Source organism: Amblyomma maculatum, chromosome 3 (assembly GCF_055883805.1).
Source record: "Amblyomma maculatum isolate TAMU_Amacu chromosome 3, ASM5588380v1, whole genome shotgun sequence".
In the NCBI taxonomy this organism is placed as follows: domain Eukaryota; kingdom Metazoa; phylum Arthropoda; class Arachnida; order Ixodida; family Ixodidae; genus Amblyomma; species Amblyomma maculatum.
The window spans coordinates 114704009-114718023 of NC_139346.1; the positions used below are offsets into that span (position 1 = coordinate 114704009).

Below are 14015 nucleotides of genomic sequence, written 5' to 3' on the forward strand. Positions count from 1 at the left end.
GAGCGCTCAGTGACAAGACATTTGCGGGTGGGTCTCAAGCAAACTACTGTATACTGTACCATAGTGTATATATTTCCTTTATTTTTACCTACCCTTTTCTTTCTCCCTATCACTCACCTCTTTGATTTCCTCTACCTTCTCCTCGCTATCCCTTTATTTCCGCCGCCCCAGTTCAGGTGCTTCAGATATAAGATAGCAGATACCGGGGCTGGCAAACATCTTTTCTTTCCTTTTGTACATACAATAAATAACCACTACAACAACAACAACATGTCCATCGAATTACGGACAGAATAAAGAAGGAAAAACGATTCATAGTGATAGTGGTTAATAGAGCTCATCAGTTCAGTTCAGTCGTTCAGTCGTGTCCGACTCTTCGTGACCCTATGGACCATGTCACGCCACGCTTTCCGGTCTCTCACTATCTTCCTAACATCACATAACTTCATCTGCAGTGACTCGAGGATGCCATCTAACCATCGCGTTCGCTGCCTACCCCTTCTCCGGCGACCCTCAACCTTTCCCAACATCAAATCTTTCGCCAGCGACTCCTCTCTTCTCATCAGATGACCAAAGTAGCTGAGCTTTAACTTTAGAATTTGACCCTCCAATGAGCAGTCAGGGTTTATGGTCGACAATATCGACTGATTTGATCTTCTGGCAGTCCAAGGAACTCTCAAGAGTCTTCGCCAGCACCACAATTCAAACGCGTCAATTCTTCGGCGGTCAGGCTTTTTCACAGTCCAACTCTCGCATCCATACATCACAACTGGAAAGACCATGGCACGAGTTATAGGGAACCAAAGCTGGAGTTTGCTCCGCGACGCCAGCGCTCGGTTTCCAGCGGAGCGGAGAGGAACTACAAAACCTACGCGCATCCGCGCCCGCGCTGCGCGTGGCTGTCTGCGGAGTCTGCGCAGCCTGCTCGCTCGGGAGCGCGTGCTACAGGCAGCCGCACGTGCACGCGGAGCGGGAGAAGGAGAGTGAGGACGAGGGGGGATGGTCGTGCGTCTGTGCGCGCAAAGCCGGCGCTCTTTGCCAGTGGTGTTTCTTATTTTTGCTTTTTTTCTGTGCCCGGCTGACATAGAGGCTGGCTGGAGGCACGCTTTTTATCGGTGCTTTCGAAAGTGAGAAATTATGATTAATTGATCGCCGCGGACATTGTTTTCAGAGAGCGCTTGTTGGCAGGCTCAGTCAAAATAAACATGAACGCGAATTCGGTTCTCGAAGGCAGAGGCAAGCGACAGGTATTTTGAAGCACTTGAGGCGGCACCTCTTGATGTCTCTTCCATGTTGTTCAGAGAATGAAGGGTCCAGCCTTCTCGTTGAGAATTGATACGCGTGTACACAGCGACGAGTGCTCCGGGCGCTGGTTGGGGAGCTTCCTTTCCCTTTGTGACTGCTCACTTGAAAGGGGCCTATTCAACTCTTTGGGGACAAACGTTTTAGGCGATGCTGCCGGCGCCGTGGTGCCTGCTTTCGGCGCGTTTAGGACGCGTTCCCTACAAAGGCACAAAGCATGCCACCTTACCCTTTGATTCCTGCTGACAGCGGTCAGGGGGAGTTCGCTGCTGTGGCGCTGCCATCCGAAATCAATGACTTATCTACCTTTAGCGATGAGAGGTTTCTTAACGACCTGGATCACTGACGAGAAGCCGAGGCATGCCATTCTTTCGGCGGTTTCCTCTCTCCGTGAGACGAAGAGCGAGGAAATGCCTGACGAATTTTCATGCAGGCGGGGACATCTCTCCAAGTAAACCTTTGTCTTCTTAATTCCACAGCTACGCTGTTCAATCCCTAGTTCATTTATCTCCTCTAGCGAATGCGCAGTTTTGAGCTCCCGAAGCAGGATCTCGTATAAGGATAGGACGATTAACGTATGCGTTTTCCCTTTATAAGCGCCGAGTGATGGCATTAATGACATGTATTTGTTTCTTGAGGCCGACTTGGTTCTGCGATGGCTGCTGCGGCACCGCCAGTTACAAACAGAGGTGCGAGATACGAGCGGTACGAGATACCTAAAAAAAACCGACAACCATCGTTTCAACACGAAAGAGAGAAGAGAGAAAAACTTTCACGAGTTTTGCGAAAAAGCGCGCCGTCACTTTTTCGTTCCAGTTTTTTTTTTCCTGCCCCCTTTGTTGGAGCGCGACGGCGGCCAGACTGCGGCCGGAGGAGGAGAGAAACAACCGAGCGAGCGCGCGCAAACACGTGCTGGAGAGCAGCGCGGAGCAGACGACAGCATGCTTTTCTATGCGGCGGGGAGCAGACGACGCGGCCGCACTGCGCGTAGGTTTTGACGGGATCTCCATGGAGGGCGCTGACGCACAGAGCGGCGCAGCGCCCCCTGGCCCAGGTTTTCTCCCTTATACGGATCTTGGTTGGCTGACTAATGTCTCTGCTCTTTACTAGGCGGTCAAGGCTAACCATTGCTCTCTTTCCCAGAAGCAGGCGTCTCCTAATTTCATGGCTGCAGTCTCCTTCCGAGGTATAATCTTGGAGCCCAAGAAGAGAAAATCTGTCACAGCTTCCACTTCTTGTCCATTGATGCTCCAGGACTTGATAGGGCAAGACGCCATGATCTTTGTGTTTTTAATGTTCAGTTTAAGCCCAAACTCCTCTCTTCTTGTACGCGCATCAGAAGTCTCTTGAGTTGAGGCGTCGTGTGCTGTGCGATGTCAGCGCACGTTAAAGATCCCCAGGTGGTCGAAATTACTCCGTAGCCCTCCACTACGGCTCCTCTTCCTTTCTTTTCACTTTCACTCCCATCTTCCTCCCTTCCCTTACGGCGCGGTTGCGGTGTCCACAGAAAAACAAGTGAGACAGTTACCGCGCTTTTCTCTTCCTATAAATAAATCTTGAGTTCCACTTCACTTTCTGCCATTAAAGTGGTATCATCCGCATATCTAAGGTTGTTGATACGTTTTCCAGCAATCTTCACTCCAGCTGAAGACTCGTCCAGACCGGCCTTCCTCATGATGCATCTGCATATAGGTTAAATAGGCAGGGCGACAGTATGCAGCCTTGCCTCACTCCTTTCTCGATCGGAAACCAATCAGTAAGACCATGCCCAGTTCTGACTGTGGCCTCTTGCCCTTCATACAGGTTCCTGAGGAGACAGATGATGTGAATTGGAACTCCCATCTCTTGGAGAGCTTGCCACAATCTGCTGTGATCTACGCAGTCAAACGCTTTCGCATAATCAATAAAGCAGAAGTAGATGGGTTTCTGGAACTCTCTTGCTTTTTCCATGACCCATCAAAGGTTAGCAATCTGGTCTCTAGTTCCTCTGCCCTTGCGAAACCCAGCTTGCACGTCCGGAAGCTCCCGATCCACATACTGCTGCAGCCTACCTTGGAGGATTTTCAACATCACCTTGCTAGCATGCGAAATAAGCGCGATCGTGCGGTAGTTGGAACAATCTTTGGCACTGCCTTTCTTTGGAATGGGGATGTAAACTGACCTCCTCCAATCCTGTGGCCACTGCAGGGTTGTCCAAATCTTCTGACATAATGTATGCAGAATGTTAACAGCGTCATGGTTGAGGTTTTGAAGCAACTCAGCTGGAATGCCATCAATTCCGCTAGCTTTGTTCTTAGCAAGGCTGGCTAAGGCCCATTCAACTTCACTCTTCAGGATGCCCGGCTCGAGATCAGTAATCACAACCGTCTTATGTTGGGTTTGCACATTCGGGTCCTTCTTGTACAGTTCTTCTGTGTATTCCTGCCACCTCTTTATCTCTGAGGCTTCAGTGAGGTCCTTGCCTCGTTTGTCCTTTATCACGCCCAGCTTAGCACAGAAGCTTCCTTTGATATCTTTGATTGTCTTATACAGGGCTCTTGTGTTCCTTAATTGGCTGTTGTCCTCAACTGCTTGGCACTGTATGTTTAGGAAGGCATTCTTATCTCTCCTTGCTATTTTCTGAAAATCCGCATTGAGAACCTTGTATCTTTCTCTTTCCCCCATAACTTTTGCCATCCTCCTTTCCTCAGCTATTTGCAAAGCCTTTCAGATAACCAGTTTGCTTTCTTGCATTTCTTTTGCTTTGGAACTACCTTAGTAGCAACTTCTTGTATTATATCACGAACATCAGTCCACATCTCTTCGGGCTCTCTGTCTTCTAGATCTAATTCTTGAAATCGATTCCTCACTTCCACAGCATATTCTATTGGAATTTGATCCAGATCATACCTGAAAGTCCTTCTAGTTTTCTGCGTTTTCCTCAATCGAAGCTTAATTTTGGCAACAAGAAGCTGATGATCGGTGCCACAATCGGCCCCGGGCCTTGTTTTTACTGCTTGTATAGCGCTTCTCCATCTCTGCCGGCAAAGAATATAATCGATCTGATTCCTGTACAGACCGTCCGGTGAAGTCCATCTGTACAGGCGTCTCTTGTGTTGTTGAAAATGAGTATTCGCTATGGTCAGATTGTTTTCTTGACAAAACTCTACTAGCCTCTGCCCAGCTTCATTTGGCTCGCCAAGACCGAACTTGCCTATAATTCCAGATATTTCTTCACTCCCGACCTTAGCATTCCAGTCTCCTATGAGAAAAACGACGTCTAATGATGGGGTGCGGTCTAAAAGGCATTGTAGGTCCGCATAAAATCTCTCAACGTCAGCTTCTTCAGCAGTAGTGGTCGGTGCATAGACTTGGATAACTGTTATGTTGAAAGGGTGACCTTGGATCCAAAGTGAAATCATTCGGTCGTTTTTGGGGTTGTGCCCTAGCACTGCTTTGCCCATTCTTCTGTTTACTATGAGAGCGACCCCATTCCTTCTCTTGGATTCGTGCCCACAATAAAAGACATAATGGTCGCCGGAGTTAAATTCTCCCATTCCGGTCCACTTGAGCTCGCTGATAACCAAGGTATCAATGTTCAATATGTCCATTTCTCGCTTGACGACATCCAGTTTACCTTGCGTCATAGATCTTACATTCCATGTTGCTATGTGATATATCTCCTTGCAACATCGGACTTTCCGGTCGCTTCCCGACACATCCACAACTGAGCGTCCTTTTGGCTTTAGCCCAGCCGCTTCATTCGTCCATGGAGCTACTAGGAATCGCGCTTTGTTCATCCCCAGTAACATGTGGGACGCCTTCCAACCTGGGGGGCTCATCTTCCGGCGCCATATCATTAATGGTATTGTGACTGACCATATGGTTTTCTTGGTAGGAAATACTGGAGTGGGTTGCCATTACCTTCTCCAGTGAATCACATTTTGTCAGAACTCTCTGCCGTGCCCTGTCTATCTTGGGTGGCCCTACACAGCAGAGCTCACGACTTCATCGAGTTTCGCAAGCCCCTCCGCCATGACAAGGCAGTGATCCATGAAGGGGAATAGAGCTCATAATGGTAGATTAATAGAGATTATGACTACTAACGACCTATATGTCTAACGACGACTTGAAATGACTGCAATTGATTAGAATTGACTAAAAATGCTTACTAATGAGTATTAATGACTACTAATGACTTGTAATGACCAGTATACCTTACAGTTCATTAGAAATTACTAAATGCTTAGTAAAGAGCAGTAATGTCTAAAATGACTACTAATAACTTGTGATGACTAATATGTCTAACTACAAATGATTAGTGACTAAAATGCTTAATAATGACCAATACGTCCAACGACGTCTTGTAACGAAGGAAATTAACTAGAAATGACTAAAATCCTTAGTAATGAGTAGTAATAACTACAATGATTAATAATTACTACTACTACTACTAGGCTTTCGCCCTTCACCTCATAAGAGATATGTTAAGAGACTGCGAATTATTTTTGTCGCGTCGATCGAAGTGATCGCCTGCAATTGTGTGGGCTTAGGTGAGCAGTTGCTTTCCGTGACGGTCTTGTCACTTTCGTGAGCGGCCGCATAAACAGCAGTCTTCTGCTGCAGGGTACAACTCGCAAAGCGGTTCCTTTCCTCAAGACGCTTCCTATCCCTCCTTTCATCGGACTCCACTGGTTGGCTTAAGCAGCTCTGACGTTGATTGCGGCATTGAAATGCACAACGATGTATAGCTGCGTACGCGACCACGAGGAGACGCTGGCCTGACAAGGATGTGGAGGACGCAGCGTGCTGCAGTGCGCTCCGAGCGTGCGTACAACCGTCTGCTAAAGAGCGAAACGCCATGAGCTGACGACGCAAATATTCTAAATGCCCGAACGCACTCCGAACTGCTGCGCCGCCTCGACCGCAGACGTCGGACGACGTTCTACGCGCGTGTGTGAGGCACCATGACAACATCCTTGGGGAGGACGCAGAAGCGTGAGAGGGCGAACCCGTTTTGTTAAATCTCGTTCGGTGCCCTGATGAGTGAAATGGATGCCCGGAGGTTGGCTTAGTGCTTAAAAATACCATTTGACCAATTTAAACTGTGTATAGCTGTGTTGAACAGTGACAGTCTCGGTGTATATGGCGTACACGATTTGACACGCGCGCGCAGTGCCGGTGATCCGTGCCACGTGGGCCGGGGATGCCCACCGGGTGACCTTCTTCAGCGACGTGGAGGACAGCCGCGTGCCGACTGTGTCCGTGGGCGTGGCTAACGTGGAGCGCGGACACTGCGCCAAAACCATGGCCATCCTGAGGCACGTCGTGGAACACCGCCTGCTGTCCCGCTGGCTGCTGCTCGCCGACGACGACACGCTCATCAGGCATGCACATGGCGCGCGCCTTCTCTTGCTCCCGGGAAGTTGCTTTATCCTCGATTTCTCGAAGGGGCGCTGACAACAGATCGAACAACTTTGTCTATATTCGTAGATTACCGCGTCCTGATGTCAAATCCGATGCTTCCTCCTGAATGGTTTTATAAGAATAATAGAAGGCCGAAAAACATAACGTAGGCATCGCCACCATCGGCGGTTTTCATAAGCAAATTACGAAGACGGCAAAACAGTTCATGCGGGCGGATAACTGAGGCTAGCTGCAAATCCACTCACTTCCAAACCAGAATATCACGAAATCTTCGCAGGTCTTCACGAGTTCGACTCTGTGGAGTACCAAAAGAAAAATATATTTTTTTAATTCAGTTCTTCTCATCACTGAATGCGCTCAGTTTTGCTGTCAATCAATATTTATAGCCACCTGGCAGTGCTTGAACTGAGCGCGCGAACGGCGCGAGCTTGTTTGTTTTTTGTATTTTGTAAACAGCGTACAGAACTCCCCTTGTCCTTTCTTGTCATTGCTCCCCCTCTGTACTCCTCGCTATCTTGTCCCGTTTATTTCCGATTCTCGCTTATGCCTCATTTATTTCCGTCGGTGGCAGTTCGAATGCTCAGGAGATAGCAATTCCCGCGGACAGGGACACTCTTATCTTGCACCATTGTGTTATCTTGCACACACCGCGCACGCGCGCGCGCGTTTGTGTGTGTGTGTGTGTGTGTGTGTGTGTGTGTGTGTGTGTGTGTGTGTGTGTGTGTGTGTGTGTGTGTGTGTGTGTGTGTGTGTGTGTGTGTGTGTGTGTGTGTGTGTGTGTGTGTGTGTGTGTGTGTGTGTGTGTGTGTGTGTGTGTGTGTGTGTGTTTCGATATCCACCACCATAGGAAGCTAGCCCATCGCATGCAGACTGGTACAGATTACCTAGCGAAGTTGTAACACACTTTGTTCATCAACAGGTATGTGCATGCATATAGGGTGGTACTTGGGCATAAGCTACCCCTGAAAGTCGCAATTGGGCCCTTCGCAGCATACCGCGCCTCCTGGACCTCCTGAGCTGCTTCGACTCGCAAGACGACGTCGCGCTTGGAGAGCGCTATGGGTACGCAGCGGCTACCGAACGCGGCTACGACTACCTCACGGGAGGTGCAGGGTACGCACATCTTATTTTTATGCCACGTTCAAGGATTGTTATTTGGGTACCCTCGTTAAAGCCTCTGGTCGACAGTGGGGAGGGACTCGGAACTCCGACAAGAGCCCGTAGCGTTTCGTTGAAGGAAAATAACACCTCACTCAACTGCAAGCGCTTTCTTTTACGACCTGAAAAATAGCCTTCGAGCTGCGTTGTCGCGATATCTTGTCGCCTGGTTTTTGTGCACGGAGACGAATGTTACTAGCATCGGCATGCAGCTTACGTAACTACCGTAACATCTCAGGGCGTCAGCTTCCACTGCAAGGTCTATGGCGTTGAATCATCAAGCTCGATTCGTTCCCGGAGAGTAGCGGTCAAAACCCTCTTAGCGAGCATGGAAATATTCAAAAGAACGATGAAGCTATAGGGAAATTTCTTCAGGAGTCATGGACAGTCTCTGCTCGTCATTTACTGTGGTTCTGGCTTAAATGAGCATGCATAGCGGGCAGTAAATGAAGTGCAGTGCGTGCGCCACGGGTGTAATAAAAGTGCTCATGAACGGGGCCCGCTTGCGTTTTAAATCCCGCACAAACAGCCATATAGACCTCGTGCTTTAACTGCGAACGCAAGGCTTTCGTCCTATAAGGAAAACTTCCCAGAAGGATGTTGACACTCTAAATCGCTATCTGCATAAGCACTGTGCTTTTAGTCAGAACAACTTCATTACGTGGCTTTCCGACCAACCTGTCGGAGAGATACAGAAAGTTATTTAATAAAAGGAAAGGCGGTGAGGTCAGCCAATGGTAAAGAGATCCTGGCCTTCTAATTCGCACTGGGGGAAGGGGGAAAAGGGAAGTAAATAAGAGTTAGAGACCAACCTGTCCGAGTTTCATCAGCAAAGCAAGAGGTCATGTCTCAGCTGTATATTTCCGCAGACCACTTGCCGCTGGTAAAATCGGGGTCAGTGATTTCTTCTCGAGTGAAGCCATATCTGCGGGTCGTGTTGAATAGGTCGAAAGGTCAACGCCTTTATGGTGAAGATGTGACAGGCACCCGTATTCACTTGACTGCTGGATCATGCAGGATGGTGTTCAGCCGCAAGACCGTGGAGCGGATCGTCAACTCGGGATGTTCGTGCCCCTCGGACGACTCGCCTGACGACATGATCCTGGGCGTGTGTCTGCAGAGGCTAGGCGTCCCGATCACGCACTCGCCGCTCTTTCACCAGGTATGGCATATGTGCATAAGAGATGGACAGTCAGCAGTGTTTAGCGTACAGGACACGTGCACGATCGCCAACGGCGCCCCGACTCTTCTCAGTGGACTCGTGAAGCGGTTTTCAAAGTGGCTCTAAAATACACGCACTACGTAAAGGCCATCAAGCGGCCATGCTTCGAAGCATGGCCGCTTGATGGTCTTAACGTATTGCGCGTATTTTAGAGCCACTTTGAAAGCCGTTTCACGAGTCCAATGTACGATCGTACAAGTCCCAATTAGTGCAAACCGCTCTATAACAAACACCTTTCTTATTAAGAAAAAAAAATCCCCATTCTCGCATCTCATGCAGACCTCCGGTGCCGGTGATCTATAGACGTGTGCCGTCTAAAGTAAGGGATTGTTATTGCTTCAACAAAAAAACACGCATGTCCATGTAGACGAAGCTGTTGATTGTGTATTCCAGACGGTGATTCGGATCGAGTAAGCTCTCTTGCTCTACGAAACCGAAGACCATGTTTCGGTTGAACTTCAAGCAATTCTGATCGTATACAGTGACGGTATGGTCCCTATATAGACGTCTGATCCTCGCGGATTGGGAAGGCTGCTCCCGATCGCCGGTTGGAATACGCCTCAAAAGGAGGTGTGTGCCTCCCTTCTGCTCTCACCTATACTGAATAGTGGCAGTGGGGTAAGAAACAAATAGAGAGAGAGAGAGAGAGAAAACCGAACCTGCTTCGCTCGGTAACGCTTTCGTGGTAGAAGTGCAGTCCAAATGTTTTTCTCTCTCATACCGGTGTATGAGTTGGAAGGGAAAGCGCGGAAGGTCGTGTTCGATATCTTGGGCGTGCAACATAAGCTGTAGATGCAACAACAGTTTTGCGGGAGAATGATAGATTATTCGATATCAAGTCATTCGGTTTTCCTTTCCTTGTGAGAACTGCAGCAGTGCCCTTAAACTATACACCGGGTGTTCCAGCAACAAGGTTTTGAAAACAGTGCGCACTAGCCCCGTGAAACTATACTGAAAATCGCCTATCTATAGTCTGCGGCGTGTTTTTCCTTCGCCAAGTTAATTATTTAGTAATGACTATTTAACTAGCTCGTACGTTTTTTAATAAGGGAGTAATTACTCATTTGCATCTACCCAAGCGCTGCCATCGGCTACAAAGGAAAGCTATACAGCTTCCTCAGAAACTTCGTATTTAAAAAAAATTCGTCCTGGGAAATGAGTAATTACTCCCTTATTACAAATCTACTCCACCTTGGGGGATTCCCCTGAATATTCGACGAACGTCTTTCTTGTTTTGTTGTTGTTGTTAAATTGAGGATGCAAAAGTTGTAGATCGTCTCAAAAATGCTAGTACGTTGTTTACATCAAGCCATAACTTGCGTTGATTTATTTACTGGCCCTCATAAAAGACAGTCATATGACCAGCTACTAGCTTAAATCATTGAAGCTTCATCGGACAGAGCGCTCGAGAGAGAAGCGCATTTCGTTATCTGAGCGTTTAAAGCTGCCCCGTGAAAGTTTTTTTTCTTGTTATTATTGCGCGAGCTATCGTTCAAGGTTGGTAAATAAAATACTTTGTGCAAACGCTAGTTTGATTGAAGTGGTAAACAATTTATAATTCAGTCTTCCTCTCGTGTAGTTTCGGCGCCATAGTTTCGGTTTCAACCGCTAAACAGCGGCTTTGACGTCACAGACGAGTTGAGGTCACGTGGAGCATTACTGCAGTACGGTTAAAGCGCAGTACGGTCGCAGCTTTTTTAATTTTAATTCGCACCATCTCTTACTCAAGCCTGTCCAAGATTTGGAATCATAAAGAAATTAATAATAACGATTTTATCGCAGTTTTTCACGACTGACGTGACCGCGACTCGTCTCAGACGTCGCAGTCGTCGTTCGGCAGTTAAAACCGAAACTAGGCGTTATATAGTTACCTTGCTTAGTTGAATTCCACGGCGTAACTCTCATGCACTGCATCCACTCTGCCGTCGTGACAGTGTGACGTCATATACATCGTGAGTAGCATCATATAATGAGACACAATAAAAAAACAGCGTAGCACACTGCCGCGACGCGATTAGAACCAACGGCGAAGCCCGCAGGTCAGCTTCCATAGCTGCTACATTAGGTAGTTAAAATCCATATTTCTGAAAACAACACAAAACACAACAGACAAGGCAAGAAGAAAAAGAATAAACGCTCATCCCGTCTTTTCCTTACTTATGTGTTCTGTTTTGCGCTGTTTAGGCAAACATGTCAACTAGCGTGGCTTTGCGTGTTACTTAATTAAACCGTGTTAATTAAACTATCGTCGCAGTAACGGCCTGACATCGCTCGTGTTGAACAGCCACTTTCCTCATTTTCGTCAACTTCCCTTCATGCGCAAGTCATTCCCAAAGTGATACTGTACAGGCATGCATGTAGGACCGAACGAATGAACACCGACGGTATGAGGGGCTTTCGCCTTAATCAGCTAAATATAAGGCATTATTTCAAGGAGTGGGTATGCGACTTGCACTATCCTGACCAGGTTCGGATTGGTGCGCTATGCTTCGTGCATCGTAACTATCGCTGACAAATATTGCGGGAAACAGACAGTGCTTTGAGCTAATCGACACTTGCCGTTATTAATGTTCGGTCCTGTTGATTTTTTTAAGCGCTGCGGCCTTACATCGTAGTCTCTATAGTTTCGGCTTAAGAAGGATGTCAGTGGACGCCCGCAGTGTCTTCAACGTTCTCGGGCAAACCATCTTGGGATACTCCATGTGCTGAGGACATGTGTTATACGGAAGCCTAAAAAGCAGTACAGTCCGAGAGAATACGCATTGCAAAGTATGATGATCAAATCGCTATCAGGCCAAGCAGATGGAAGAGCAAGTGACCTTTATTTTTTAACAACATCGCCTCCCTCGCCTAGTTTTGCTCGTTTCGGCCTCGCTGCAGTCTTAGTGAGCCACCAAGTTGATACGTGTCCCCGGCGCCCACATTCATCGACTTTCGTTCGACACAGACTCAGTGTCATTGCCTTAATGTGCATCGTGACGCTCTCTTCCTTCGTACTAACCCAGCGTTCGTTATAAATGTCCTCAACTATCATTAGTTTTCAAAATTCTTTATCATTAAAGTACTATGGTTATCCGAGTTTTGAGTTGCGATGAGACAGTATACATATGCTACATTTTTGCTGTACAGGCTAGACCAGATGACTACAGCCGGCAGCTGCTGTCTCACCAAAGGCCCATCTCATTCCACAAGTTCTGGATGATGGACCCCATTGCCAGCTACAAGAAATGGCTTGCCATCGATCCCCGAAGTGCTGCAACACGTGAAGAACTCTGACAGACCAATATTTGCTGGTATTGACCGGTCGAATACATTTTTTTTTTTTGTAGTTCTGTCGCGAACATTCAGTCATGTCCATTCATGTGCCATAGTTTGCGAAAATAAAGATGATCATATTTTTCAGTGAAAAGCATCGGGTTACTCTTTTTCTAAAGCTTTGTGCCCATTAATTATAATAATCGATTATCTTAATGATACAGCTAAGTAGCCTTCCTGACTTTTAGCAATATAGCGCGAGCGCCGACCAAACTGCTGCTCAGCGCCTTATAACGGCGATACGCGTGGCTAGAATTCGCGCGCGCGCGCGCACTAAGAAAGAACGTCACAATATGTGTTCGCGAAAACTCGATGGCCTGTTGACCACATGCGCATGAATATGATGTGACACTCTGACATGATTTCCCTCTTTTTTTCTTTTCCATTACGGGAGGCCGCGCTGACAAAGTAGAGATAAGATAAGAAGAAAATGAAAAGACAGGAAATGCAGCGGCATGTGAAAAACATTGTCTGGAATGCGAGCCTTCCGATTTGAACAGCCCTCTGTGAGGCACTAACAAGATCAAAGAGGCTCCAAGCAAACACGTGAGCTTACTGCCCACCATTCTTTTTTTTTTTTTTTTTTTTGAAGAGATATTGTGGCAGGGCGTGTGTCCTCGTGATCGGAACAACGACGCTCTACCTTCGCGCGAATGCGCGAACCCTCACCGTGTTTCATGCTTATCGCCGTTATAATGCGCTGACCAGCAGTTTGGTCGGCGCTCGCGCGGTGTTATTAAGAAATCAGGGAGGCTGTACCAGGTTAGCTCTGTGATGCAGTGCACGTTTTAGAGCCCAAGTGGTCTAAATATCCAGAGCCCTCCACTACGACGTCAATTATAGCCTTCCTTAGTAGCTGTAGGAAGTTAAGCCCATAAACCAGAGCTCTTCAATACATACTACCAGTTTGGTTTGGTTTGTGGGGTTTAACGTCCCAAAGCGACTCAGATTATGAGAGACGCCGTGGTGGAGGGCTCCAGAAATTTCGACCACTTGGGATTCTTTAACGCGCACTGACATCGCACAACACTGCCAGTTGCGAAACTTCACATAGGGCCCCTGTATAAAAAAAAATATGATCACATGTACTAGTAGCGAAAATTCTTAGACATAAAAGCCGTAGAGGTAATGAGGTGAAAAAGAAAAAAAAAAGTGATTTCCAGAAGGCAATGACGGCAATAGCAGAAAGGTTCTCTTGACCGCTTCTAGATGTTGCGACAATTCATAGGCACCCGAAAAATGCATACAATAAGTCATTTTTTAAAGCAGAATTTCGCAACGGGTATGATCTAAAAGCTTTGCCATAAACCAAACAAAACCATAACATAGGGTTATATGGGCATAATGGAAATTCCGACTTTATTGAAGTCCGCTGTTTGATATAAGTTGTACGGCGCATTCTCTTTCGAAGGGTAAACGAATACCTGAAAAAGAAGTATGTTCCTGCTCCCCAGAACTCACTCACTCGTTTTCTGTGGACACCTGAACCGCGCCGTAAGGGAAGGGAGGAAGGTGGGAGTGAAAGTGGGAAGAGAGAAAGAGGAGCCGTAGTGGAGGGCTACGGAGTAATTTCGACCACCTGGGGATCTTTAACGTGCGATGACATGTGTTG

The 14015-nt window shown here is 47.4% G+C and overlaps 1 protein-coding gene across 2 annotated transcripts in view; it reads left to right on the forward strand.

Annotated features, from left to right (window-relative positions):
- The window catches only part of LOC146195752 (beta-1,3-glucosyltransferase), a 35854-nt gene extending 23371 nt beyond the window's left edge, over positions 1–12483 (forward strand). For both annotated transcript variants that reach the window (XM_084597902.1, XM_084597903.1), the window contains 4 exons: positions 6458–6668; positions 7699–7821; positions 8884–9028; positions 12218–12483. In XM_084597902.1, the coding sequence (XP_084454028.1) occupies positions 6458–6668; positions 7699–7821; positions 8884–9028; positions 12218–12364 (626 nt within the window). In that variant the 3' untranslated portion in view covers positions 12365–12483. The remainder of the gene's footprint in view (positions 1–6457; positions 6669–7698; positions 7822–8883; positions 9029–12217) is intronic.
- Positions 12484–14015: the final 1532 nt, after the last annotated feature.